Source organism: Malaya genurostris, chromosome 3 (assembly GCF_030247185.1).
Source record: "Malaya genurostris strain Urasoe2022 chromosome 3, Malgen_1.1, whole genome shotgun sequence".
Classification (NCBI taxonomy): Eukaryota; Metazoa; Arthropoda; class Insecta; order Diptera; family Culicidae; genus Malaya; species Malaya genurostris.
The window spans coordinates 178851281-178878469 of NC_080572.1; the positions used below are offsets into that span (position 1 = coordinate 178851281).

The window sequence follows — 27189 nt, forward strand, 5'->3', positions numbered from 1 at the left end:
TATAACATAATCCGGAAAATAGATGATGCTGTATTCCTGCAACGCCAACTGTTAATTTTTGCTGATTGGTGTGAGATCAATCGAATGATTCTAAATCCCCAGAAATGTTCGATCATAACATTCACACGAACGAAAAATCCTGTTCGATTTGAATACTGCATTGGTGACACTTCAATTGAAAGGACGACATGTGTGAAAGATCTTGGCATTTTCCTCGATGAGCAACTGACGTTTAAGCAACATGTTAGCTACATAGTTGCGAAAGCTTCCCGATGTTTGGGATTTGTAATACGGATAACCAAAAATTTCAAGGATATTTACTGCCTGAAAACTGTTTACTGTTCGCTGGTACGCTCTATTCTTGAATATTGCTCAGTGGTATGGAACGCTTACTATCTCAACGGTGTCAATCGGATCGAATCGATACAACGCAGATTTATTCGCTTTGCACTGCGCCGGTTGCCTGGGAATAATCCACAACAGCTCCCGAGTTATGAAAGTCGAGCGATGTTAATTGGATTTGACACACTGCATGTTTGACGTGATTTATCACGAGCAATGACAATATCTGATATTTTAACTGATAGGATCGATTGCCCCGCACTTCTTAACGAAATCAACTAGAACGATCACGTATTCTTCGTAACAGTTTGTTTCTTCGCTTACCATTTCGTCGCACTAATTATGGATTGAACGGTGCTATTACAGGAATGCAGCGGTTCTTCAACAGAGTTTCATCGGGATTTGATTTCCATCTGCCACGCCGTGCCATACGATCTAATTTTTTAAATATACTAAGAAATAATCATTTGGACTAAATTATGTCTGTTGATTCAAATAAATAAATAAATAATTGAATAAATTAATAAATTTCCGATAAAATTGAGTGCGCGTGGAAAGATATCACTCGATCACCATCAATCGAATGATAATACCTTACGCGATACGAAGTAAAGTCGATATCTACTCCCTAACCAAAATAAAAAAAAACCAAAAGAATCCTCCTCGTAATCTAAACTATATTCACGTACGTCATTGTTAAGCACGGTAGCAGCGAATATCTGCACGGGAGCGGGTCATTTCGCCGAAAATCGTCTCGCCGAAAGGGTCATTTCGCCGAAAGAGTCATTTTGCCGAAAAGGTCATTTCGCCGAAAGGGTAATTCCGAATACATCATATTATTTTTTTGTGTTATTATGCCTTCTGTATAACTGATGTGGCGCAGCCACATAACCGAAGCCAAGTTGGCCGCGATTCGCCGTCGGAAGCGGCGGCCTCTTGCATACAGACCTGTAACCGCCTCGTTTGCCGATCTACTCAAAGCTAGGTTTCTTTGCTTTAGTTAGGTCCGAACGAGTGGGAGCGAGGTCGGATAGCACACGAATCAAATCGATATTTTTTTAATTAGTAAACAGATAATACCACATACATTTGCTTGGTAGATACACCTATGCAATTGTTTTGATGCTTAGTGATTAATAGTCAACAAGTTTCCTTGGGAACTCCGTCCTGAGGTTCATGATTCAATCTTTATTCCGCAGTGCAAGAATCAGTCTTTATACAAGAAGTACAATTGTAGGTAAAAATAAAACTGGCGTTAACGGATTGTCATTCATTTGTGTTCCAATTATAATAGTAAGACAATTGCAGGAATCGGCGAAATGACCCTTTCGGCGAAATGTCATTCGGCGAAATGACCCTGATCCATCTGCACGGCTATAAACTATACGCGCGCGTCTTGAGCGTTTAACCCGAAGAAAAATATCAAACGTTCCCCGAATAACCGACGGAGTTTAGTCTGGTTCGGTTTTTGGTAAGGAGAAATAAAAAAACAATACAAAGACATTGTAAATAACAAAAATGTGAAATATCTCTAAGGAACGATCTCACCAGTATCCTGTTTCTCCTGATGTTCGGGTTACTGTGAACAACACGAGATGACACACCACTACTGAACATATAAAATAGAAAAACACTCACACGATTGATTTGTAAATTTTCTCACATTCTATCTGAATCTGATAACATCAACAATTATATGCAGATGGCTCTTCTATCGGTTGACGTCGTTTAATTTTGGGCGACAAATTCGCAGTATCCGTCGCTTGAGCATTTTTTAGTTTCGCCCACAGTTTTCACTAATCAACTCACACTTGCCCCAGCTGCACTATCACTAAAACTCGACTATCATTAGCGCAGATTTTCGCAATGCAATGTGTAGCTCTAAAAGCACGAATAGCAAATAAAAATGGACATAAGTGTAGTTTCGAAGACAATATTCCAAGTTCTTAGATTTTGGAACATCTCTTATGGATTTCCATAGTCTAAGAACAAATTCAGATGGTCCTATAAAATTTTTCGTATAAGCGTATTTGGATTTTATATGTTAATTTTACTAATACCAAATGGAATCAAGAAAACCTCTTTTTAAACGAATAAGTCGAAATAACACGGCCTTTTTAATTCACGCACCCCCAACTCTGCGCGTAAATTGAGGTTTCAATGTCCACTAATTGCTCTTGTTGAAACACTTGCATATCAAAATTCATACATTTGTCGTTAGACGCTGACAAAACCTAACTCAATCGAATGCTTCTCCACCTAAGAACATTATGGTACTGATTGCATTATCTCATTTGCGGTTGGAAGCCATTTACATGAACCAAAGAACCCCAGCGTCAAATAACTACCGGAGAGTAATTCGCAACACAATCCGACAAACCTAAAATTGACAAAACAGACACCGTAAAGTGTCGGTGTTCGCAGGCTTAATAAGAAACATTTACAACAATTTAATATGATTTCAAGCCTTTTGTTATACGGCACCGGTCGCCGTCTCGCCCGTCTCAACCCAAGTCACTCGGAATGACACGACGGTTTGGTCCGGTCTGAAATATCTTCCACTGCACAAGTTGCATATTTAATCACGAGGAAAACGTGGATCTTCTTCATTCACACTTTCGATTCGGTCAGTGTGAGGTAGATAGGTTCCGGTGCTTCACTACCCAGTAATAGTTTGTCTGGCAGGAGTGGTTCATCGGTTTATGAATGGCTTCTGTAACTCCACAGATTATGGCAGACTGGAGGAGACCACAAGAGTTTGCAACCGGCCCGCCGTCAGTAGTCCAACCAGAATCACCGGGTAGGACCCGACTCGGGTAGAAGCTGTGACATGAAGCATTCAAGCATTCCGAAGAGAAGCAGATACCCAGGAGTAAGGCAAGCAGGATGGAGTGATCGTAGGAGAGGATGGAGAATAAATCGTATTATGACCATGTAGCTCTTCCGGTGGAAACTGTCCGACCGGTTTGCTGCATCCTACTCGGAACATGATAAATGTTTAATTTTAATTTAAATTCCTCGTCCGAAGGGTGTCGTATAGGTTAGTGGGTTTTAATAATTTTGTCAATTGATGTCTCAATTAATTGTTTACCTGTCCTGGAAAGTGTGAGTTGAAAGTGCAATGATTTGACTTGAGACTGTTTTATCGTCGAAGTTGAATTTGTTTATCGCACGAATTTTGCTCTGTGTTTTGAAGCGTACTTTTGCATATTGATTACAATGTTGATTTCGAATTCATGAACAGATTTTTGAAGAAATCATTACTTAAAGAGCTTGTCTAGTCTTAAGGTGATTAAACATGACACTGAAACAGAATTGGATAGTGCCAATAAGTTCTATACACGTTTATAATTTAAAATAGTATTCCCCCATATTTGGTGTCGACTTCTTTTGGTAGCTTTATGCGATTTAAATCATAAATCATTTAATAAGTGAAACTCGAATGAAAATTTGAAACTTCGTGACCGTGTTGATTTGCAGAAAGTCTTATACAGGGTTGCTTACAGTTGTCTTACAGGAACCTGACATATTTTGTAACCGGAAACACTGGAACCAAAAAACCGAACACTGCATCGGAAAGTAGAAGAAAGAAGGCATTCTCGTCAAATCGAATCAGTTTTATATTTGAACCCTTTTGTTAGAAACATTTAAAACACATTACTCTCTATAAATACCTTCTTTGTGACCTCCGAGTTTCATATGTATATGTATTTTTTCCACGAAATTGCAAAAAATTTCCTATCTGGAAATGATTATTTTATAACGAAAGGCTGTTTAACATCTTAACTATATTCGCACTATAGAATATTTTTTTTATATCATTTATTTTACCCTGGCTTTATTCATTTTGGTCGTTCACCGGGGAGGAAAACCTATGGAATAACGATTCAGTTAATACAAATGTTGCTGTAAACTTTTCTCCATCACCTTGAGCCGACAGTTTTCTAAATTTACACAAAAAATGCACATCGATTGTATGATTTCGTCAATTCAGATCAATGTTGAGGATACTTATTTCCCCCTCGCTCTTGCGAATATTTTTGTGAACCTCACTTAGTTGTTAAAAATACGCTGTACTCGTAAAGAAGTACCAATTTATCGTAAAACCCGATCAATTTTCCCTTAAACTTTTCATATTCGGTGCACTTGTTACACTCCCTCACCCTCAAAATAACCTCATAATCTATATTGATTTAACTTCCAAATTTAGCAGCAATACTATTTACTACGACCTTGAAATTCTTGCCATTCTCTTGTTTTACAAAAAAAATAGGAGATGAAAATTTATTTTCAAAAACCCCTCCTTCTAGTCTAAATGTCGATTCTCTTCAAATTACATAACTTTCGTTCAAATTACATGCCCCTCCCCCCATGCTAAGAACAAATCTTCAAAAGTGTCAATTCTCGTCAAATTAGATAATTTTTTTAATTACCCCCTTAGTTAAGAGCACTTACTACGCTGCCTCTCCTATAAAAATTATCAAATCATCTCTGAAATGCAAGAAGTATCTGTCCCAAGTTTCCATCTCCATCTCTGAAGATCTAGACGTACATGTGCCAAGTTCGATAGCAATTCATTCAGTACTAAGTATTCAAAGGCACTTGCTACATCCACCCCCCGTATAGTCATATCTAAAGTAAGCAAAATGTTTCTATGGTCTTCAAAACGTATCGACTCTCGTCAAGTTATATGAATTTTTTGATGACACCATCGAAACGCCTTGTTTTTTACCACCCAATTTTCACAGAGATGGCTGAACCGATTTTAAAACTCTTAGGTTCGTTTGAAAACTACTATTGGGTCATTAATCAGGTTTGAAGATCAAATGACTGCCATTTCTGATTCTGTATGTATAATGGTATAATGGACGTAACCGACGGAACGCGTTGTTTTTTACCGCCCAATTTTTTCGAGATGGTTGAACCAGTTTTGAAAAATTTTGGCTCGGTTTTGACGTAGTACCTTATGATCAAAAAAGAGCCGGAATTTTCATTGTAAAATTCCCGTGCTTTTATTCTCCCAACGTTGGCAACACTTTTATACACATTCTGTCAAATTTTGACGCATATCGTGCGATTAGTTTTTGTTTCGCGTCTATACAAAGAAGTTAAAAAAATTTCGTGTGGCGATTTTTATAATGGATGAAAATTTTGAACAACGTGCGTGCATCAAATTTTGTGATGCAAATGGATTTAAGTGTTCCGAAACGTTAAAAATGTTAGAAAAGGCCTTTGGTGAATCGTGTCTAGGAAAAACACAGGCATACGAGTGGTATTAAACGCTTCAAAGGTGGTCGTACAAGCTTGGATCATGATGAGATCTCTGGCCGCCCAACAACATCTGTTACTGAAGAAAACATTGAATCGGCGAAGCAAATCGTGTTGCAAAATCGTTCTGTACCCATTAGAGAGATTGCTGTGTTGTTGGGCATCTCTTATGGATCAGCCGAACACATTTTAACTGATGTTTTGTGTTTGAAACGCGTCGCTTCTCGGCTGGTGCCAAAAAAGCTGAATTTCACGATAATGCGCCGGCTCACACAGCGTTGGTTGTGTCGCAGTTTTTGGCCAAAAACTCAACCAATATCATCAACCAAGCACCGTATTCTCCAGATATGGCCCCGTGTGACTTTTTCCTCTTCCACAGACTCAAATTGCCATTGCGGGGAACGCGTTTTGAGACCATAGAGACCATAATAGAGAATTTGCTGCGTGAACTAAAGGCCATACCTTCGGCGGCCTATAAAACTTGTATGGAAAATTGGTTCAAGCGTTGGCATGCATGTATTGCCGCAGGAGGAGAGTACTTTGAAGGCGATAATTAAGAAATTTATTAAAATTTGAAATTTTGCGTTTTTTAATAAAATTCCGGTTCTTTTTTGATCATAAGGTATATGTTCTTGCTCGGGTAATGTCTGACAAGTTTGGCATTGTTCCTGTTCGGTGCATTGTTGCCTCTTGTTATAAGACATTCCCCATGGCACCATTAGTGTGCATCCTTCTCCATTGAGTAAGGATACAGACAAGCCCAGGGACCACGGCAGCATACTTCAATCTGTTTCAAGGTTGTGCTAATGCCCAGGGTCAAAACAAACAGTGATCCAAAACAAAAATTTTACACCTTCAAAGATTTTGTGACCTCAGCGTTAACTTTCCTCGATCGGTGTCTTTTGCAAAGGTGAAGGGGAATATTGACTAAATTTTAAGGGAAACTCTGTTTAAATATTCCAAATTCGACCCGTAATAGTTTGGGTATGATAGCATATGGCAATTTTTAAACATATTTTGGAAAATCACTGAGTATTTAACATACTACTACATAAAGCTTGCTTCATTTAGAATTGGAACAAACTTCTGCTCATATTGTGGCGCTCCTGGTGGACGGATTTGGAAGTTCTTGGCGCCCACGTGTCGGGAATTTGATCGGCTTCACGTATGATTTTTGACATTCCGCAAATATACTGTACTTTGTTGATTGTTTACAAAGTACAGTCGATTTGCGGAATGTCAAAAATCATACGTGAAACCGATAAAATACCCGACAGCCGAAAGAAGGGAAAAAATTGTGCACAGTTATTTATGTCGTTTTTCATTGAAAAACACTGGTGGCGTGGATTACTCTGGTTTTGCACTTTCGAGAAGAAATGCAACATTCTGACGGTGTTTCATTGCGATTTCTGTTCGAAAGTGCAAAACCAGAGCAATCCACGCCACTAGTGTTTTTCAATGAAAAAACGCCATTAGAAAATCCATTGTGGTCTGCACCTAGGCTAGCTAAACAGCTGAAATTGCCCAGAAATACTGTATGGCGCGTTATCAAACGGTATAAGGAAACATTGACGACGATTCGGAAGCCTGAAGCCAATCGTCAACTGCAGCCAACGGAAACTGCGTGGTAAGATTTTGAAGACGTTTAAGAGGAATCCTAGTCTGTCGAACCGTGATTTTGTCATAAAATTCGGTGCTGCCCATAGTACCGTGAGTAGAACTCGACTCCGGGAAGGAATCAAGTCGTATCGAGCTAGCAAACAGCCAAATCGGACCATAAAACAGAATAGTGTGGTCAAAATTCGTGCTCGGAAACTAACATATATGACCAGGAGCTGACGGGTGTCTTCTGATGGACAATGAAACCTATGTCAAGGCTGACTTCGGGCAAATCACAGGTCAAAAAATTTACTTGGCAACGGTTGGGGGGGATGTTCTAGCCAAATCTAAATTTGTTTTTGCCGACAAACTTGCAAGAAAATTTATGATTTGACAGGGCATTTGCAGCTGTGGCAAAAAAACGAAAGTTTTCGTTACAAATAAGACAATGACATCGGAACTATACCAAAACGAGTGTCTCCAAAAACGAATTTTGCCGTTCATTTGATCCCACGACCATTCCGTAATGTTTTGGTTAGATTTGACAAGCTGTCATTACAGCAAAGTCGTTCAAGAATGGTATGCAGAGAAAGGGGTCCAGTTTGTTCCGAAAAACCTTAATCCACCCAACTGCCCCCAGTTCCGCCCTATTGAGAAATACCGGGCAATCATGAAGAGGAAATTCAAGGCAAAGGGAAAGGTTGTCAAAGATATCAATCAGATGACGACCGGGTGGAATAAGATAGATAAAACGATGGACGAAGAAGATGTGCGCCGCCGTGAAAAATTCAAGAATTCCTTCGAAACCGTGACGAATAATTTTATCCGTATTTTTTCTTAAAAGTATGAAGAAAGCGTTACATTTGTATAAAAAAAGATCTTGAATTCAATAATGAATAACTGAAATACAGGCAATTGTCTTTGTTCCAATTCTATCTGAAGCAAGCTTTACTACCGCAAATTTCGTTATCTTCGGCACCTTGCTCAACGCCTTCCAAAAGCCGTAGTTAATGATTCTTGTAGTTGTGGATCCTGTTCCTGACAGTATCAAAACGCGTTAAAATGGAATTATAATAAATTCGTACTGCTGATCTTGAAATGATTGGATCAATTTGTATAGTTCAAATTAGCTTACAGAAGCAACAAATGTTCATTTCGGTGTTGCGTTTTTATTGAGAACGTTACACAATCCAAATCCATCTCCAACATCATCATCATCACCCTTCATCATTGATTGTCTATCGACATTATCGCAGTTCACTTTTCAAAAACAATCTTCTCGCCCAACAGAATAATGCAACATTACGCAGATTACTATTGTTTCTCCAGCAACCATTTAGGCTGTAATCTAAATGCAAATTCCTTACTGCAAAGACTCGTGGATTATCAAGCTTCTCCCTCCTTTCCTGGCGCCACGACCACGGACATTCAACGACGGATAGCTTGGAGAACCGAAGAGTGCTATTCATTCTTCGAAAGTCTGTTTTCTTGCATTTGTCAGCCCAACATCGCGATCTGGGTGAAACAACCCTCATCAAACGACGACCGAAGCGGATCCAAAGGAGAGAAATCTGCCCGGATGGGGTAACATGCATACTGTTGTTGCAGCTTCGTGGCGAAGGAAAAAAAACAACACTGAATTCAAAGCAAATTTCCCGCCCCAGAAACACGTAAAAGAAGCGTGAAAAGAGGCAAAAAATCGTATTATCTCGGATAATCTTTCCGGAATGACATTTTTTCACAGCGGCTCTCTTTCGGCTTCGATGCACGGTGATGATTTTTTCTCGGCTTCTTCCTCGATTCCTCGGTCAGTGACGGCGAGTTTTCTGGGTTTCTCAACTGCTGCGTACAAATGAAATTTATTCCGTCAAATAATCGACTTAATCGCGGGTGAAAGAAGCACTGGTGTGTGCATTGAAGCTCTCCAGTAATGGTTCTACACCACCAACCCCGCCGAGCCAGGGGGCCCGGGTCATTGTCGACGACTATTCGGGGGTTCAACAAAATTTGCATAATTTTTCACTCGGGAGTAAACCACACGGCAGCGCAATCCAACGACCACAAAAGTGGAAATTGAATTAGACGAACGGTAGTGTCGTTGATACTGTAGAAGTTTGTGGGTAATAAGCTTGTGGCATAGGGCGGGGGGTGGAAGATGCTTCAGGTGACATTGAATTTTTGGTCAGAGGTGAGAAGAAACAGAACAATCGAAACATGCAAGATGAAAAACGGTTGTCCATTTTAACTCAGAAGAACCATTTTTTCTACATTTGGAATAAGAGTATTTGTTATTTAAAAAAATATTACTTGTCATACAACTTGTCTTTGTTTACAAACTATTACATTACATTTTGCTTCACAAGCTTCTGACCTCGCATTTTTCCATGATATTCGGAAAAAAATTAGGCACACTAAATTGATCGTGAAAATTCCTTTTTAGTCCGGTTCACCTTAAGCTTCTAGAGAAGTAGGAATAACATTATGGTTTTGATCTAATTCCAATACTGGACCTTTCCTCCACAAATCCATAAATGAAACTCTTTTTTAGCTATTTTACCTGTTTTTTCTCTCATACAGAAAGGTTATGCACCAAATGTATGTGTGTATGTAATGTTTTTGGCATTAACTTCTCTCGGAAGTGACTGAACCGATTTTCATAAAATAGATGTAAATGAAAGGTCTCATATAAAATTTCTGACTTCCGGTTCTAGAATTACAGGGTGTAAAAATTTATATTTCAAATTACCTACTCACTTTTCAGATGGCGAGTCGGATTTTTACAAACTTCGATTCGAATGAATTGTCTTACAGTCCTAAACAAAAATTCTGAATTTCATTTGGATCCGACTTCTAGTTTCGGAATAACATGATAAAGAGTGTTGAACATTTCAAGCAGTTATACATAACGGAAAATGGAAAACAGAAAAATGGAGTTGCCGATTTATGAAGCGCACCGGTACGTGGTACGGAAGAAGAAAACATAACACCGCCTCTACGAACAAACAACGATGTGTGTGGTGTTCGATTTCGTACACACGATAAAGAAAACTAAAACAACACCGAAGGTCTCAGTCGGTGTTGAACAGTCGTTCGCATCGTACGCGTATAGCTCTTGGCTCCTGGAATTTTTTTCTGGCTACCTAGAGTTTCATTGGTTCAAGGCTTCAGTCTTTTTCAAGGCTACCTGAATCACTAACAGTCTTTTCAAAGACTAACAATTAGTCAGCCTTTCTCAAAGCTATACAATGAGTGAAATTCTAATATAATCAGTCTTTTTCAAGACTAAGACATTGATCAACCTTTTTTAAGGCTTGCCATTCAAAGAATTATTCTTCGAACTAATGAGTCTATATTAAGACTACCTATTAATTTTTCTAATAACATCGACGATCTTATAGAATCGGAATGTAAAAATAAAAGACAACGGTCGGAATTTCCTTCCGTTGATTCTATGCCGTCTAACAATATTTACGAGATTCTTTCTGATTCCGATTGTAGCGACATAGAAGAAAATTCTTCTAAAATTCCCAAAATGGACGCTTGTTGTTCTGGGAAGAAAAACAATCTATGCCTTCAGTGACGGTGATGATTTCCGACTTCAAAGCATTCCGGATTGAGCTCTCTACTTTTCTCCCGGAAGTAAAAGTCTCATTTCAAATCGGACGATGAGGAGAATGTCGAGTCTTGGTGTGTGGCATAATTGTGTTGCAAACTTAACGGAATGTCGTCGTTGCCAAGGCTTCGACCATGGAACCAAAAATTGTCATATGGATATACGGTTTTTGAATTGTGGTAAATCGCATTCGAAAGACGTCTGTCCAATGAATGAAACCACTGAAAAATTAGCATGTTCTAAATGTAATGGAAATCATAAATCCAACTATTTGAAATGTCCTGATAGGGAAAAAATATAAAAAGGCTACATTTACAGAACATACCTGAAAATCAAAAAACCGCCACGCCTAATTCTTCTAAGGCATTTATTTCTTCGAAATTAAAACAAAAAACAGGTACGCCTTCCAATTCGTCTTCTAACGAAAACAATTTATTGACATGTAGTTCGACCTCGCTATCATCTTTTTCTAATGACAGTTACGCTTTAGTAACAGGTAGACAACTACCACTTAATTCTCCTAATGCAAACAATCAAAACACAGGAACGCCTTCCAGTTCATCTTCTAACGAAAACAATTTATTAATAGGTAGATCGGCCAAATCATCTTTTTCTAATGGCAGTTACACTAAACGAAATGTCAAATTGAAAAGCAATCCACATTATGTGGTTCATCGATTTGACAGGTTTACTGGAATGGGTGGTGGAGGTGCCATTTTTGTCCAACGGGAAATTAAACATCGAATTTTACCTTTTTTCAATACTAAAGTTATTGAAAGCTTGGGAATCGAAGTGTAAGCCATTCATGGAATTTATTTCATCGCTGGAGCATATTGCCATTCCAATGCACCGGCGAACAATTAAATTTCTTCAAAGGCGATTTGCGAAAACTCACACGATATCGGCCGAAATTTTTCGTAATAGGGGAGTTAAATGCTAAGCATGTCCAGTGGAATTGTAGGCAAAATAACAGTAATGGTAAAATACTTCATAATCAACTATCAACTGGTTACTTCACAGTTCTTCATCCCAGTAATCCGACTTGTTTCTCTTCCGTGAAAAACCCGTATACAATTGATCTGGTTCTAACAGATCAATGTCACATTTGTAGTGAACCGATTACACATGCTGACTTTGACTCAGATCATCTTCCTGTAACTTTCAGACTTTCCAACGAAGCTATAATTAATCTAATTAGTTCTATATTCAACTATCATAGAGCTAATTGATTGGATTACAGATCTCACATTGAAAATCATGTGGATCATGAAACTATTTCAGAAAATTCTGCGGACATAGACACAGCAATTGATAATTTGAATCATTACATTATCGAAGCAAGAACTCTTTCAGCTCCCAAAGCTCAAACTAAAGTAGATTCTCCTATCATCGATGACAATCTTCAACTGCTCGTTCGGTTGAAGAATGTTCATCGACGGCAATATCAACGTTCTCGTGATTATGCTATGAAAAACATAGTTAAGGATTTACAAAAAGAAATTAAACATAGATTTACTCGGAATGAAAATTTCACCAAAGAAGTTGAACAAATTAAACCATATTCTAAACCTTTCTGGAAACTTTCTAAGGTTCTTAAGAAACCTCAGAAACCAATTCCTGCTCTCAAGGAAGGAAATCAAATACTTCTTACGAATGGCGAAAAAGCTCAAAAACTTGCTCAGCAGTTCGAGAATGTACACAATTTTAATTTGAACGTTGTGAGTCCTATTGAAAATGAAGTCTCACTGAAATATGATCATATTTCAACCCAAGTGTTATCACACGATGACATTACTGAGACGAATTTTGATGAAATTAAATCAATTATTAGGAAACTCAAAAACATGAAGGCTCCTGGTAATGACGGAATTTTTAATATTCTTTTTAAAAATCTTCCCGATGTTGCCTTGAGACTCCTGGTTAAAATTTTCAACAAGTGTTTTTCATTAGCTTACTTCCCAAAAAAAAAGGAAAAACGCCAAAGTAATTCCTATCCTGAAACCTGATAAAAATGCAGCAGAAACATCAAGTTATCGACCAATTAGCTTACTTTCTTCTATCAGTAAACTTTTTGAAAAAATTATCTTGTTGAAAATGATGTCTCATATAAATGAGAATTCAATTTTTTTACCAGAGCAGTTTGGATTTCGTCATGAACATTCAACTACTCATCAACTTGTCAGAGTAACGAACATGATAAAATCAAATAAATCTTCTGGGTTATCCACTGGAGTTGCTCTTCTAGACATAGAAAAGGCATTCGACAGTGTTTGGCACAAAGGTTTAATAGCAAAAATGTCTGATTTCCCGTTTCCTATTTATTTGATCAAAATGATTCAAAATTATTTAATTGATCGTACTCTTCAGGTTAGCTATTAGAATTGTAAATCTGAATTTCTACTCGTACGAGCAGGTGTTCCGCAGGGTTCAAGCGGAGCTCCAATCTTGTATAATATTTTCACTTTTGATCTTCCAAATCTACCCGTTGGTTGTCAGAAATCGCTATTCTGTGACGACACAAGTTTGTTAGCCACAGGTAGAAATCTGAGAGTGATCTGCAGTCGCCTACAGAAGTGTAAATATTTTCAGAGATTATCTGTCAAAATGGAAAATTAAACCAAATGCAGCAAAAACGCAATTAATTATCTTTCCTCATAAGTCAAGAGCTTCTTTCCTTAAACCAAACAATAATCACATTCTCAAATTGAATGACTTGGAATTGACATGGTCTGATCAAGCTAAATACTTAGGTTTAACGTATGACAAAAAACTCACTTTCAAGGATCACATTGAAGGAATCCAGGCAAAGTGTAATAAATACGTTAAATGTTTATATCCTCTTATAAACAGAAATTCTAAGCTCTATCTAAAAAAACAAATTATTAATTTATAAACAAATTTTCAGACCAGCCGGCTGGCGTGGCAAAACAGTTACTAAACTATTCAATTTATAGACTTCAATGTGCACAAAAAAATAATATTTTGTGGCAAGTACCATAGTAATGAATAAATACTGAAATCTGATCTGACATGAAGGGAACCTTATCATTGCAAATGTCAAGGACAAGGATGTTTGAAAAGAACATATCTCGCCTGCAGACGATCGCAGACGAGTAATTCAACCACGGTATGAAAGTTCTTTTGAAGTAGTTTAATATGTAAGTAGTCTCAACTGCACCTTCCAGCGCCTTTTCATAATAGACAAGTTAGATTTTTTTTAAAAACATGAAAAATTGCTCTATTTCATTAAACTGAAATGATCGCAGCATAGTATGATCGAGAAAGTTGTATAGTTTTTAAAGACGAAAAACTTTATATAACATGAAAAACTCATATTAATTGAAAATATATATGTTTTCTTACAAACACTGGTTTTTGGACACCCTTTTCAGAAAATACATTATATCTTGAATTAAGCTCAAGTTACGAGAACTGTACCTTCAGCAAACTTGTTTGAAATAACTTTCTGCACAATTTTGTCGAAGTAACTTAGCCTCTATGTTGGCCCTGAGCTAAAATAAAATGTTTACCTCACTTTTAGGGGGATTAATCACATAAATAAAATTTGCCAAAAGATGGCGTCTATCATTCTGAGCAACTTTTATGAAGATACTGTACCTCAAAAAACCACGATCCTATGAGTTATCAATTAAGAGCGTGAAATTGCGCTTTTGAACCACTGTGCAGCCATGCTTTATACAGTAACAATTTGGTTAAGTGGTTGTTCCACCAGGAAGAAAACACTTCAAAGGACTTAGAATAAAATTCTGAAAATGATTTTGAAGTGTCCTCCCTGGTTTAGTACAAATAAATCACACAGAATCACATATATAGAACGATTAGATGTAATTTCACATAATAATCTAAGCAAATTCCGACAAAAATCGATGCAATCTTCAATTGAATCGATTCGCTCTCTGTATTAGTTAGTAAGTTAGTATATAAATTCCTTTCCCCCATTACACAATACAAGTAGGTTTGGAATTTTCCCTACACAAAAATCTCAGAATTGCGGAAGCAAATGATGTCCTCATGGTAATAACCAAATCATTTATATAATAGAGTTGAAAAATTACCACTTGTGACTGAACACCCAATTTAAATCTTAATAATTTAATGTTAACACATATTCCAATAAATAGTTAAAAAAAAACATTTTTCAGTGCTAAACAAACTTTCTATTTGTCGAGTCTTAGAATGGTTAGTCTGTTGAATGAATTTCATTTACTTTTTAGGAAATAAATATCGAAATTTAAAATTTTGACTAAAACTAGGTACGAGTGTTCAACTGACGATGGATTCTGAGAGCTTCACTTGAAAATGTCAGCAAAAGTCAAATGAATTTGTATCGATATGATGGCGGTCAGTGGCCATAAATTTCATTTTCATCTGATATTATTCGATTGAAGACTGTTGTCAGTGAGATGCAGTTCAAGACAAACTGACTGAATTTTCATCAGAACATATGAACTATTTCACCAATGGTTTATCATAGCACCCTTAAAGTTTTTATCAGCTTATTTTAATCTTCCTTCTTATTGATCTCACAACAATCAAATGATTCACTATTCACATCATATTTCCAATTAAGGGATTAGTTTGATCCTGGATTAGATTTAATGAAAAGTTTCCACGTGTCTACATAAACTAATCATGAATACCTTGGCTCTGAGCCTTTCTCAGTTTTTTTTTGTTCCGAAGCCCACTATTTGTGACTCATTGTCCACCTTTCGACAACTTGGAGCTTACTGCCCACTAAAACTGAGATTCCGCCGCACTGGTGGGCTGTGGGGACCACTTTGTGAATCTCTGGTTTAAACAATGAACCATTCCTATTGCTTAGCTTATAGGTTGATCGTTTTAACTCGGAAACATTGCATAAAAATTGTGTCCCTAGCGAAAGTCGCGGGACGTCAAACCAGTACAAGTCTACTCAAAAAGTTTATCTACTTTTGTTGGCAGGTTAAACTGAGTCAACATACCAAATAAAGGTGTTTCCCAATTGGGGCCTCTGACCTGTGTACGCCGAGAACGTATGGTCTCTAATCTAGTTTTTGAATGAGTTCATCTTCTATCACTTCATATCCGCTGATATCGGAACGTTGAGTCAGTTCAATTCCATGAACAATCGTACTCATAGCTACGACCAACGAGCGCACACCGTTATAACTCAGAGGCCAAAAATTGGCTCAGATGATTCACTCACTTTTTGTCTACCCATCGCTCACTACATGATCATGTCAACCAGACGAGTCAGTCTTCCGTTACGCACACCGACGCAGTGCTGCAGAGCCTGAAGGAAACAAACAAAGGTGTGGACCACCGACAGCATTAACAAGTCCATGCTAATGGAACGAACGGTGAACTTGTTTTTGTAATATCGTTCAGCTTTTTCGGTTGCGGCAGTTCATTACAGTTTTGTGTTTTGGTTAGTTCACATCGCGAGTTCACTTCTTGCCGGCTACGACGATGACGATGACGATCCAAGGTCTATTGTTGGTGACAGCATTCTGCGTAGGTGCACTCGGTAGGTTAATTAGCGCGAATTGAAATATTGTTCGAAAAATTTTATCATCATTTCCATTACATTTTGCCGCAAAGCCAACGATGTACCACTGAACAAAGGTAATGTCGCATCGGAACTGAGTCGCGTCCGGAGAAACCCTCAGCAAATTCAAATGCCCGGATTCCCGAATTTTGCACCGTAAGTTAAATCAGGCTCCATCCGATCCGGCAGGCAAGTTAAACTAACTTCTCATTGCAGTCCCGGTTTCGATAGTTCGCATGTCGTTTCCCAGGATACCGACAGGAACAAGAATGGTTTCGTCCAAACTACTATTTACAAATCAGAGAATGGTTACGGTTCATCATCAGTTTCTGTTTCCCGATCAGTACGCACACCAGTAATTTGTCTTATACGATAAGTAATGAATCATTTTTGTTTTATTATTTTAGGGAGCCACTATGATGGGTACATCATTCAGCTACATGTTGACTGTGCTGGCCTTATTACCATTGAGACGTTTTACTCGGTTGTAGAATATTTGTTAAGTTTCGATATGAAAACATGTATTTTTGATAAAAATTTGAACGTAAACCAAGCAAGTGTGATGTAACGATTTGTATCCGTAAACTCGTGGGCGTGTGTTGGTAAACAAACAAAACAGTACTCTTTCAAGGTCGATCTTTGATGAGATGTGGTGCGGTCTGCGTGAGTTCATCCAGCGATGAACATTTTCCGCGTCGTGTGTGATCGTTAGTTGCCATGGTGAATAATTGTTTTGACCTGTTCGTGTGTCAAAACAATTCGGTAGTGATGATAATGATTTTCCTCGAGTAGGGTAGAATTGTCAATAATGATGGAGGAACAAACGTTTTTCTGTATTGCTTCTGCTAAATCGATTTGTTTGGTCTTCTCGGCAAGCAAAAGTAGAGAAACGGAAGATAAGAAAAATCCATTATGAATGGGTATTTTGCTAGGCAGACTCATAAATGGGGTCTCGTATAATGCGGTTCACCGGGGGGCGTGAAGAGCGAATTCGCGATATTCGAGACCCAGAGCATATGGAATTTCAATTGATTAGGGCTGTGAACGATTATTTTAGTATCTGGAATCTTCAAACAAACTTTCGAGAGACTCAAAGTTTATCAACAAGGTAAAAATATGCTTCGGAATCACTTCATCGGATGGAATTAGTGTGCTTGCTAAGGTACATATTTCATTATTAAAATTATGCTCTAATTCGAAAACTAAAAGACTTAGAGCGATTTTGTCTTCTACAAACATGTTCGGAATGTAGCGGTCTACATAGGGAAATCATATTAGTTAAAAACTCACCCACCCAGTGGCGCTAGTGGGCTTACTAATTTGCCAAAAAAAATGGATTCTGTTATATCTTTAAAATTTGATGATATAGAGTGTTTCGGAAAAAATGTTCCGGAGTTCAAAACAGATTCAGGGTATGGAAATTCTTGTAGCTCAAGATCATGTTGATCTATTTAAATGGCTTCTTCGAGAAGATGTTTTAGGGTTTCAATACCCATTAAATGAATGAGTTCTTATTGTATCTACAATGTGGTCTTCTGTAACTGAAAATAAGAATTGTTTACGATAGTGATGTTATCAATCAGTTTTTCAATAAATTGGTGAAGGATAGACAAGTTGAAAACAGTTTTTATAGAAGGCGCTAGCAGGGATGGCTTTTATCGTATCAAAGAACGCTCACTAGCAACTCTTCACACGATTCAATCAGTGCCATCAAAGAGAGACGGATATCATCGCAGCAACAAAAAACCGACATGGTTCATTTTACATAGAATAGACACCAAAGAAAGAACGAATTTCTCTCGATGACCTGTCTGAGAATCAAAGGTTAGCTCGCTGCTATGGAGATTCTCTTTGAAGCAACAAACGGTCGCTTATTCTCGTTTCACGATCCGATTCTGTATGGGTAGTGGATAATTGAGATAGAATCATTTTACTATTGCCGCTTATTCTAACTATGTGCATATAACCTATGTATAAGTTATGTATATGAAAATGTATGTGAATGATCCACAAAAGGTTTGGAAATATTGCAACCTAGTTTGAGAATCATCAAGTCGAATCATCGATTCGATTTTCTGCGATAATTGTCAACTTGCGATTCTCTCTTGGTAAATTCCACACAGCACCAATCATTATCAGACTGCCATTTTTTAAGGGCCGTGAAATAGCGAAGAAATGTAGAAAAATTCCCTCGCGGTTCATGCATTGAGAGACTCGAGTTCTTGTAGCATATTCTACCGGATTGAAAATTTTGTATACAATATAGATAAATGTTGAGCAGCTTCTGTCAAATTTCCGGCAATCACCAACACTGGGCGCTAGTAAGCTATCGTCCCGGGTTGGCGGTTCAATGCATAGGACGCAAAGATTCAGTACGCTAAGAATCGGCTGCGAAGTTTGTTGAAACAGAACGGCCAAATTCCACGAAAGGAATGTAATGCCAAGACTTTGCTAGTAAGCTGTTGGACTATCAAACTTCATATTCAAGTTTGGTGTATTCATATAATTATATGTAATGTTACGTTCATAAAACGTGAGATTTATTGTTTATTTTGTATATTTTTAACAGGGAAAAGCCCAATGAAACGAAAATTTCATAGTCTCGCTCTTCATTAGGCCATGAATCTCTCTTCATCTTTCATGTCAACGGACTACGATAGTCCAACCGATATATAAGGGAAATTATCATAGACATTTTTACTGCCTATTACTAAGCCTAGTTCTTAGGAACTAGAAAAAAATTGAAAGAAAATTGGGAACAATGAATAATTAGACGGTACATTTTAGAAAAAAAAACGTGCTTAATCCACCTAGCAGTGAGATGATACCTTTTTTGATCAATCCGCATGAGTTTTTTGCATGAATATTCTTCGGTGTTTTTTGTTCTCATGATATTATTTTAATTATCGTCGTTTTAAACGGCAAATTGAGTTTTTAATGACTCATTACCCTGTAATGTCGAAACTGCAAATCCTATCGAACTTCAATCTTAACGTGTGACAATCGATTGAACATTCCATGAGATGTCGAAGTAAGGAAAGGAACTAGCATAACCCAAAATGATTCGTATGGTCATAAATTAATACTCCAAACAATTCACATCTTCTATATCTGTATGAAATTTGAAAACTCACCATCCTGTAATTCCAGAATACGATGAAATTAATCAATTTTGTATGGGACCGTAAGTCATTTATTTTGAATTTTTGTTTTTGAAGTTCGATTTGGCCTTTTTGAAAAAAACGATTGAGTTTTGAGAAACGATTCGATACTGGAACTGGCATTCTAAAATCGGTGTAACCGAAATCAGTTAAATTCACCTGAGGAGTGTGTAGAAATCTTCGAGAAATTGTAGTGCGAATTAAATTTTTGGGTACCTTCCGAATCGAAAGCTGATCCGCTTAATAAATTTATTTGGTTATCGACTATCCAAATCTGCCAACCCGATATTATTAATTTATGTGAAATGAACATTTTTATACTAATCACCCTGTATCCCTTAAACCGGAAGTCGGATCTGACTAAAAAGTAAGTAGTTTTATAGGATTTTAATAGCTCTCATTCGAATCATCGATGGTTCTAAGATTTCATTTGAATCTTAGATCGGTTCAGCCATCTGCGAGAAAAATGACTTGCATTATTTTAATTTTGTTTTTCATATCATCCTGTGGTTCCGCAATCAGAAGTCGGATCCAAACATAATTCAGGAACCTTGTTTGGGAGTATACTACTTTTCATATGAATCTGAGAAAATTGGGTGAAATTATTTTTCACACACGCATTTGCTCATCTCGACGAACTGAGTCGAATGGTATATGGGAGTAATGTTCTTCCAGTATTTATTACAGTAAGTAGTTTAAATCAAAATAATTATGATATTACTTTTAACTTGAGAATGCTGCCATCATCTAGTTTACATGTCATACTCGAACGATTATGTTGCAAAAACGAACCGTGCTAAAATCGGTCTGAGGCAAAGTGCCATGAAAAAGGATTCTGTACATAGTATTTTTGGTACTTAGAAACAATTGAATAACACAGTATAGAAATCGTCTTTCATTTGGCTCCGAAACAGCGCTTTATCATCAAACGCGCAAAACTCCTACTACTGAAATAAGGCGAAAAGTCGTTTACACAAAAATATCCACATCTCCGTTAAAAATGGTCGGATTTCTAACAATCTATGGCTTGTTGGATAGCTATTATCGTGCGGAATCTTTGTGACAGATATTGTCAAAAAAAATTTGACATAAAAGTTCGTATAACTCAAAAAGTAAACATCCGATCGCAAAACCATTCAATAGCTTTCAGAGTAAAGTTTGATCGAATTCTATACCTATTTTTAATATTTACAAAAAAGTGTCAGCGGTTTTTTCCAATCATTTAATATGTTTTGAAACTCTAAAATATCTTCTCGAAGAAACGATCTTAAAACGATTATCAGGAATTTTCAACATAGAACTACACACTAGCACCACCAAGTGAAACAAAGTTTACAAAGTTTTACTACTATTTACACTGTTTAATTTGTTTTGAGCTATAAAATATTCTTTCTCAAAACACCGAAATTCTATATTATCATTTTTTAGACATATCATATAATAAGTCTTCTATCGTAAAATTGTGAGCCAACTAGCACCATTCGGCAGGCGAGTTATATCTTTTACCACCCTACAACTTTTAGTTTTTTGATAAGAGCATAATTCTGATAATTAAGATGGAGTATTCAAGCATACTAACTAAATCCGATGGAGTCATTCCGAATTAAAACATTTGCTGTTAAACAAACTTTGAATTCTCGCAATCTTCAAAACAATATAATTTACGAGATATTTGAAGCTCAAATCGTTTTGTCTATGGTAAGCAAATGATTTTTTCATGCATTTTTCGAAGCGCCCCTGGAGGAATAGGTCTTAACTAATTGTCTGTCAAATGACTCTCAATTTTGAGTCTAAGTAAATTTAACAAGTAAAATGTTGGAACTTGAGAGCATTTTTAATGTTCAAAGATAATAAAGATATAGAATATCAGCTAGTGTTTTAGTAAAGTTGTTAGGTATTGAACTTCTATAGTAAGCAAGTCGTGAAAGATAAGCCATTTTGCGCTTATCTTTCCAATGCTTGGAGAAATTTCCAATGCTTTCCAATGCTTGGAGAAATTTCCAATGCTTGGAAAAATGATGCTGACTGTGTGATATAAACACTGAAGCATGCTTTTGTGAACTACTCGAATCAATCTGAATCAATTGGTGTCAAAATTAGTATCCGAAATTATTCAATAAAAATATGAAATATATTTTCATGAGACTGTTATGAAAGAAGAAAAAGGCATTATCACACCACTAGGTGGATTAAGAAGGGTTTTCTAAATTTCGTTTGAAATTTAAAAAAAAATCAATATACGCTGTTTGAATTTTCCTTGATTTTGCGCTAGTTTTTTCTGCAAAAGAACTATAATTTAATTGTCTTTTAGAATGTTTACTAAATATAGTTATTATTACAGTTTAATAAAATAAATGTAAAATGATTTATCAGTTCATAAATAAAAACTTTAAACCGTATATAAAAACCTAAATATTTGTCAATTCATTAGTTCTGATTCATGTTTCTCACACTGGTCCTTCCTTATGAAAATTCTTTCTTAAGCCCTGAGCTTAAGTTGTAGATGGAAACGCATGGTATTTAGTTCTAAGGGCATGTGATATATGATTTTAGAACTAAGCACCATGCGCCTCCATCGGATGATGACAATTTGATGGAGACGCATGGTTTTCCGAATGATTTTTTTTAAAGTATTATACTCGTCCACATTTTTTAAAAATCTGAAAAAGTTACAGCGCAGTGATTTATTTTTTATGTAAAATCAAGAGTGGTACCAAAATTGTAAACGCAATTAAAAAAAATCGAAAATTTCAAATACTTTTTTTCACATGAAAGAAATTTTGAAAAATTCCGGAAAAAACCTAAAAGGTTTCCCATAATTTATAAAACATTCCTGATTTTTCAATTTTTTTGCTAAAAAGGTTTTTGAATAATTTAAATAAAATGAAAATCAGAAGAACCACCGTAACTCCACCAATATGGCAGATAAAGGGCTAAAATTTTGGGAAAATCATCTGCAATTGAAACCCTTTCAAACAGCGTATATTATTTTTTTTTCTGTTTGGGGGCAGTTTTTATATGCAAACCCGGCTACACACTTTTATATTACTTTTTAGGACTATATGTGACAGTTCTGTGAAAGATCAACTTCAAATATTTGGCGCCATCTCTTCAATGCTCGCTTGATGCTTATATCTCTGATAATTAAATAATACTTGGTATTAGTTTTCGGGTTGTATATAATGTTGAATACCTAAAATAGAGCTTTTGTTTCAGGGCATTTCTTTCCTGCAAGATTTACTACATTTTAAACCAGTTACGTATTTCTAAATGATTAAAAATTTCGAATAGACTATTCTCACTCCAGATGTCGCTTTGACATGAAAATTGATCTCGCATTTTAAAACAATGAAACTGTTAGCTGAGATAAGAGAAAACAATAAGCTGCTCAATCATTCTGGATAAACAAATTATCAACAACAAATTGACCTCAAAGTGAACATTTCACAACAACAGATGTTGTACCACTTGGTAAAGCCAAATCAAACCAAATTATATGTTCTGGAAGCGAACAACAGAGCTGACTCGTTTCGATTAGAATTAGAGCAGTTCGACCCAACCCAGAACCAGACCACTAGACAGCACTTAATATTTTTCAATTGCAATTACGAAAATTACGGTCTGTCTCCGTGATCGAATGCAAATCATAATTTCGCTTCTGAAAATGATTCTCTAATTACATTTAGCACTCTTCGTATTGACATTTGTGCCCCGAGAGCACCAGCGACTCAAAAGTGGAGTTTTCCCACTTCCACTCGCGTTTTGCTGCTGCTAGGATTGATTAAATTGCTTCGAATGTCCAATTTGTACAAGTTCGACAACGAATTTCGTGTTATCAGAGGTAATGGTTTCCAAATGTGATATCGTTTCTCGGAAAATGAGTCACGTGTTTGACCCAGTTAGCTGGCACGGTTGGTTGCACAGTAGAATGCAATTTTCGTTGCCGTGTTTGTCAGCTTGCCGAGGATAACCGCCCCGTATCAAAAGGCAAATTTAGGACATCTAATTTAGAAGATTGATACACGAACAGAAGGTTGTTTGTTTTTTCTTCATTGTTTTTGTAGATTCCGACGTACCACTCTTAATCTAGGGTAGTTTTATTGTGGAACGCTAATTAGATTTACGACGCTCTCCCAGTCACAACCAGGCGTATTGTAGTTGCCAACTTTCGTTTGTTCTCGTAAAACAATGGACCGCGCTGTGAGCCCTGCACGAGACACAGAAGACTGGCGGAGTTATGCTGCTTCTACATAGTCGGAGTTTGGTCAGCCATCGTCAGCATGCAATAGGCAATCCAGTTTTTTAGGGATGTTTGAATTGAATGAGAAAATATCCATGATGAAGCCGGTCTTGGAAAATGTAATTTACAAATTTTGAAAACTTTCTTCTTATCAGAACTATTGTCACAGATAAGAGGATATTGGCAATCAATTGATAATTGAGAATAAGAAAAACTATGACAATGGAGCATTTTTAGAAATGGATATTAAGTCATCATATCATCACTTGATTTAATTTGGACGATAATTTGCACACTTGATCAGTATGATTAATCTTTTTTTTTGCCCAGATAGAGATTCCAATTCATATCGGGACTGTTTATGAAAAGTCTGAATGTTTTTTTCTAACATTGTAGTTGAAACTTGGAAGTTTTTAATTGTTCAAAAAAGTACCTAAAATGATGTTGCGACAAGAATGATCAGAAAAGAAATGTAAACAGAAAAAACATTCCCCATGTTTTTCTTATACAATATACAGTACTTCTTTCCAAAAATGAAAAAGTAAGAGATGAAACAATAGAATTTCACAACTCAAACTTATTTTGCCATAGTGACCATTTTTGATATACAAATTTAATTATAGTAACGTTTCTTCTAGAACTTAGATTTTCATGGAGTAACTGTGTAGAATTGTAAAAAAACGACGTAATTCAACCAAACCCTGAGTTCTTTGAACTTCATGCTCAAATATCTTAAAAACGGGTACGGCCAAAAGGAAGATTGTTGTAAACGAGGATGGCTTTTATCGTATCAAAGAACGCTCTCTAGCAACTCTTCACACGATTCAATCAGTACCATCAAAGAGAGACGGATATCATCGCAGCACCAAAAAACCGGCATGGTTGATTTAACATAGAATAGACACTAGTGCGAGAGCGAATTTCTCTCGATGACCAGTCTGAGAATCAAAGGTTAGCACGTTGCTGTGGGGATTCTCTCTGAAGCAACAAACGGTCGATTATTCTCGTTTCGCGATCCAATTCTACATGGGCAGTTGATAATTGCGATAGAATCATTTTACTATTGTCGCTTATTCTAACTGTGTGCATATAACCTTTGTATAAGTTGTGTCTATGAAAATGTATGTGAATGCTCCACACAAGGGTTTTGAAATATTTCAACCTTGTATGAGAATTTTCTGCGATAATTGTCAACTTGTGATTTTTTCTTGGTAAATTCCACACAGCACCGATCATTATCATACTGTAAATTTTTTTAAGGGCCGTGAAATACTCAGTGTATGAAGTGGAGCGAAGAAATGTAGAAAAATTCTTTCACGGTTCATGCATTGAGAGACACGAGTTCTTGCAGCATTCTCTACCGGATTGAGAATGTTGTATACAATATAGATAAATATCGAGCAGCTTCTGTCAAATTATCGGCAATCACCAACACTGGTTGTAAACTTGTTTATTGCTTTCGATCTCTACAATCATTTTACAGTGTTTTAATGGCTATTTTTCATATCAAAAACTTTACAGTTTTCTAATAACTTCAAACTGTTTGAGCTGTAACTTTTTCATTTTTAAAAACACACTAATCAAATTGATGTCATATACTGGCTTGTTATTAACAAGCTTGAAATAATAATATTGCCAAAAATAGAATTTGTTAGACGTATTTGAAAAAAAAACATCCTTTCTGGTAATCTTTTAACTATTGAAAATGCATAAATATTTCTTTGTGTGCATTTTGTATAGATTGCACATTAGATTTATCGCAACTTTTCCGAGAACTTTGTTTTTATTACATTTTAAGTTTCCTAGTTCGAGCTTGTTGAATGAAGTGGGTGCCAAAAATAAGATATTCGTGTGTCGAATTGGTCTCTTTCGTGCAAAATAGAAAGTTTCTCATACTCAAAACGTGGTCATCAAAATCGAATCAATCTCTTTCTGCTGATAATTTTTGAAACAGCTCTCTAAATACAGCAACTATGAAAAACATTGCCGATGAAGATGCGAACAAAGAACCGTATGGCTAGACAGAAATGAAATATTTCACGTAGTACGTATATTGGACATGGTTAATGACAGAATGTGAGATAAAACTTTAGATTGAATTGTTATATGTTATAATTGCCATGATTAAAAGTCCTAAAACAATTTTCATGGAAGATGAGTTATTGTCCATGGAATCAATCATTCTGCTCATGAAATCCTGAATAATAAGGCTTGATTTCATGAGAAGACATATTTCATAATCTTTAATCTTGATACCGACAATGGAGTTTTAATTTACAAATTATGAAAACATAAAATACATGAAAAATGGGTGTCTATTAAATTCCACATAGCGCTAATTGTTGAAAGATTTGACACCTCAAAAAAAGTCCCTATGTGAAATTTGACCTCAATCGGACAAGGGTAGGTGAGAATCTATAAACTTATATACATAGTTTAAATTAGTACCCAAAAAAATAGGCACAAAAAATGTTCAGCGTCATAATAATCAGTTGTAATGTACGACGCAGTGAGCGTCTCTCCAGTGCTCCACGATGAAAAACTACTTGACGAAAAGAAACCTTTATTCTTTTACTTTCCGATACCGTGTTCGGTTTCTCTCTTCCTTTGTTTGGTTCCATTGTAACCGGGGAACAAAACGTGTCAGGTTCCTTTGCGCGACCCTGTACTATCGTATGTGAAATTAATTGTGTTAATTATGAGAGAGTATAAAAATCTTAATCAATTTGTTTGATTCGAAATAAAATTATCCTTTTTTTTTGGGAAATTTCCATCGTGTTGTTCCAAGCGATACTTGAAAAAAACATTGTATTTGCGATATGCCGAGCCTTAATTAGTTTTTGAAATGTGTGAACGGTTACTGTTCCGTTCCACGGGGATGATTTTAGAACTGTAAAATAGTGTTTGAAAGTAAATTTCACGAAGAATTTGAAAAGGCAACTTAAAACATATAAAACTTTTGCCAAAATAAACAAAATTTGGAAAAGTTTCACGTGAATTTCATAAATTGCTGTTTCATATCGTGGTGGTGTGAGATAAGCACAGTGGGTTCGGTGGGATATATCGTGAGCAAAGATTACATATAAAAATGGCACGAATTTATGCATCCGGTTTATAATGTAAGTAATGCCCAACTCTATTTAGTACAATGCATTGATGTTATTTTGTTGTGTAATATCATGTAATAGATATTACTTCAGATTTGTTGCAAAACTGAAAATTTAATCTAGACATGGCTAGTTGAATTTAGTGAATGTCTAGTAATTTCTTATTCCAACAGTTTTTTAATCGATAATGAAATTCGATCGCGCCCTCTTATGCAGAGAATTGCTATTTGGTTCTGGTAAAGGTACTAGAAATACTTGATTATTATTATTATTAAATTTATCTGACAATAAAATGGCCTTAATTAATATGT

The 27189-nt window shown here is 36.3% G+C and overlaps 1 protein-coding gene across 1 annotated transcript; it reads left to right on the plus strand.

Moving 5' to 3' along the window:
• Positions 1-16153: 16153 nt before the first annotated feature.
• Positions 16154-16927, plus strand: LOC131437863 (uncharacterized). The gene is made up of 4 exons (XM_058607492.1): positions 16154-16349; positions 16424-16526; positions 16587-16713; positions 16778-16927. Exons 1-4 carry the CDS (start codon positions 16292-16294, stop codon positions 16859-16861), a joined length of 372 nt encoding a protein of 123 aa, XP_058463475.1. The 5' UTR covers positions 16154-16291; the 3' UTR covers positions 16862-16927.
• Positions 16928-27189: the final 10262 nt, after the last annotated feature.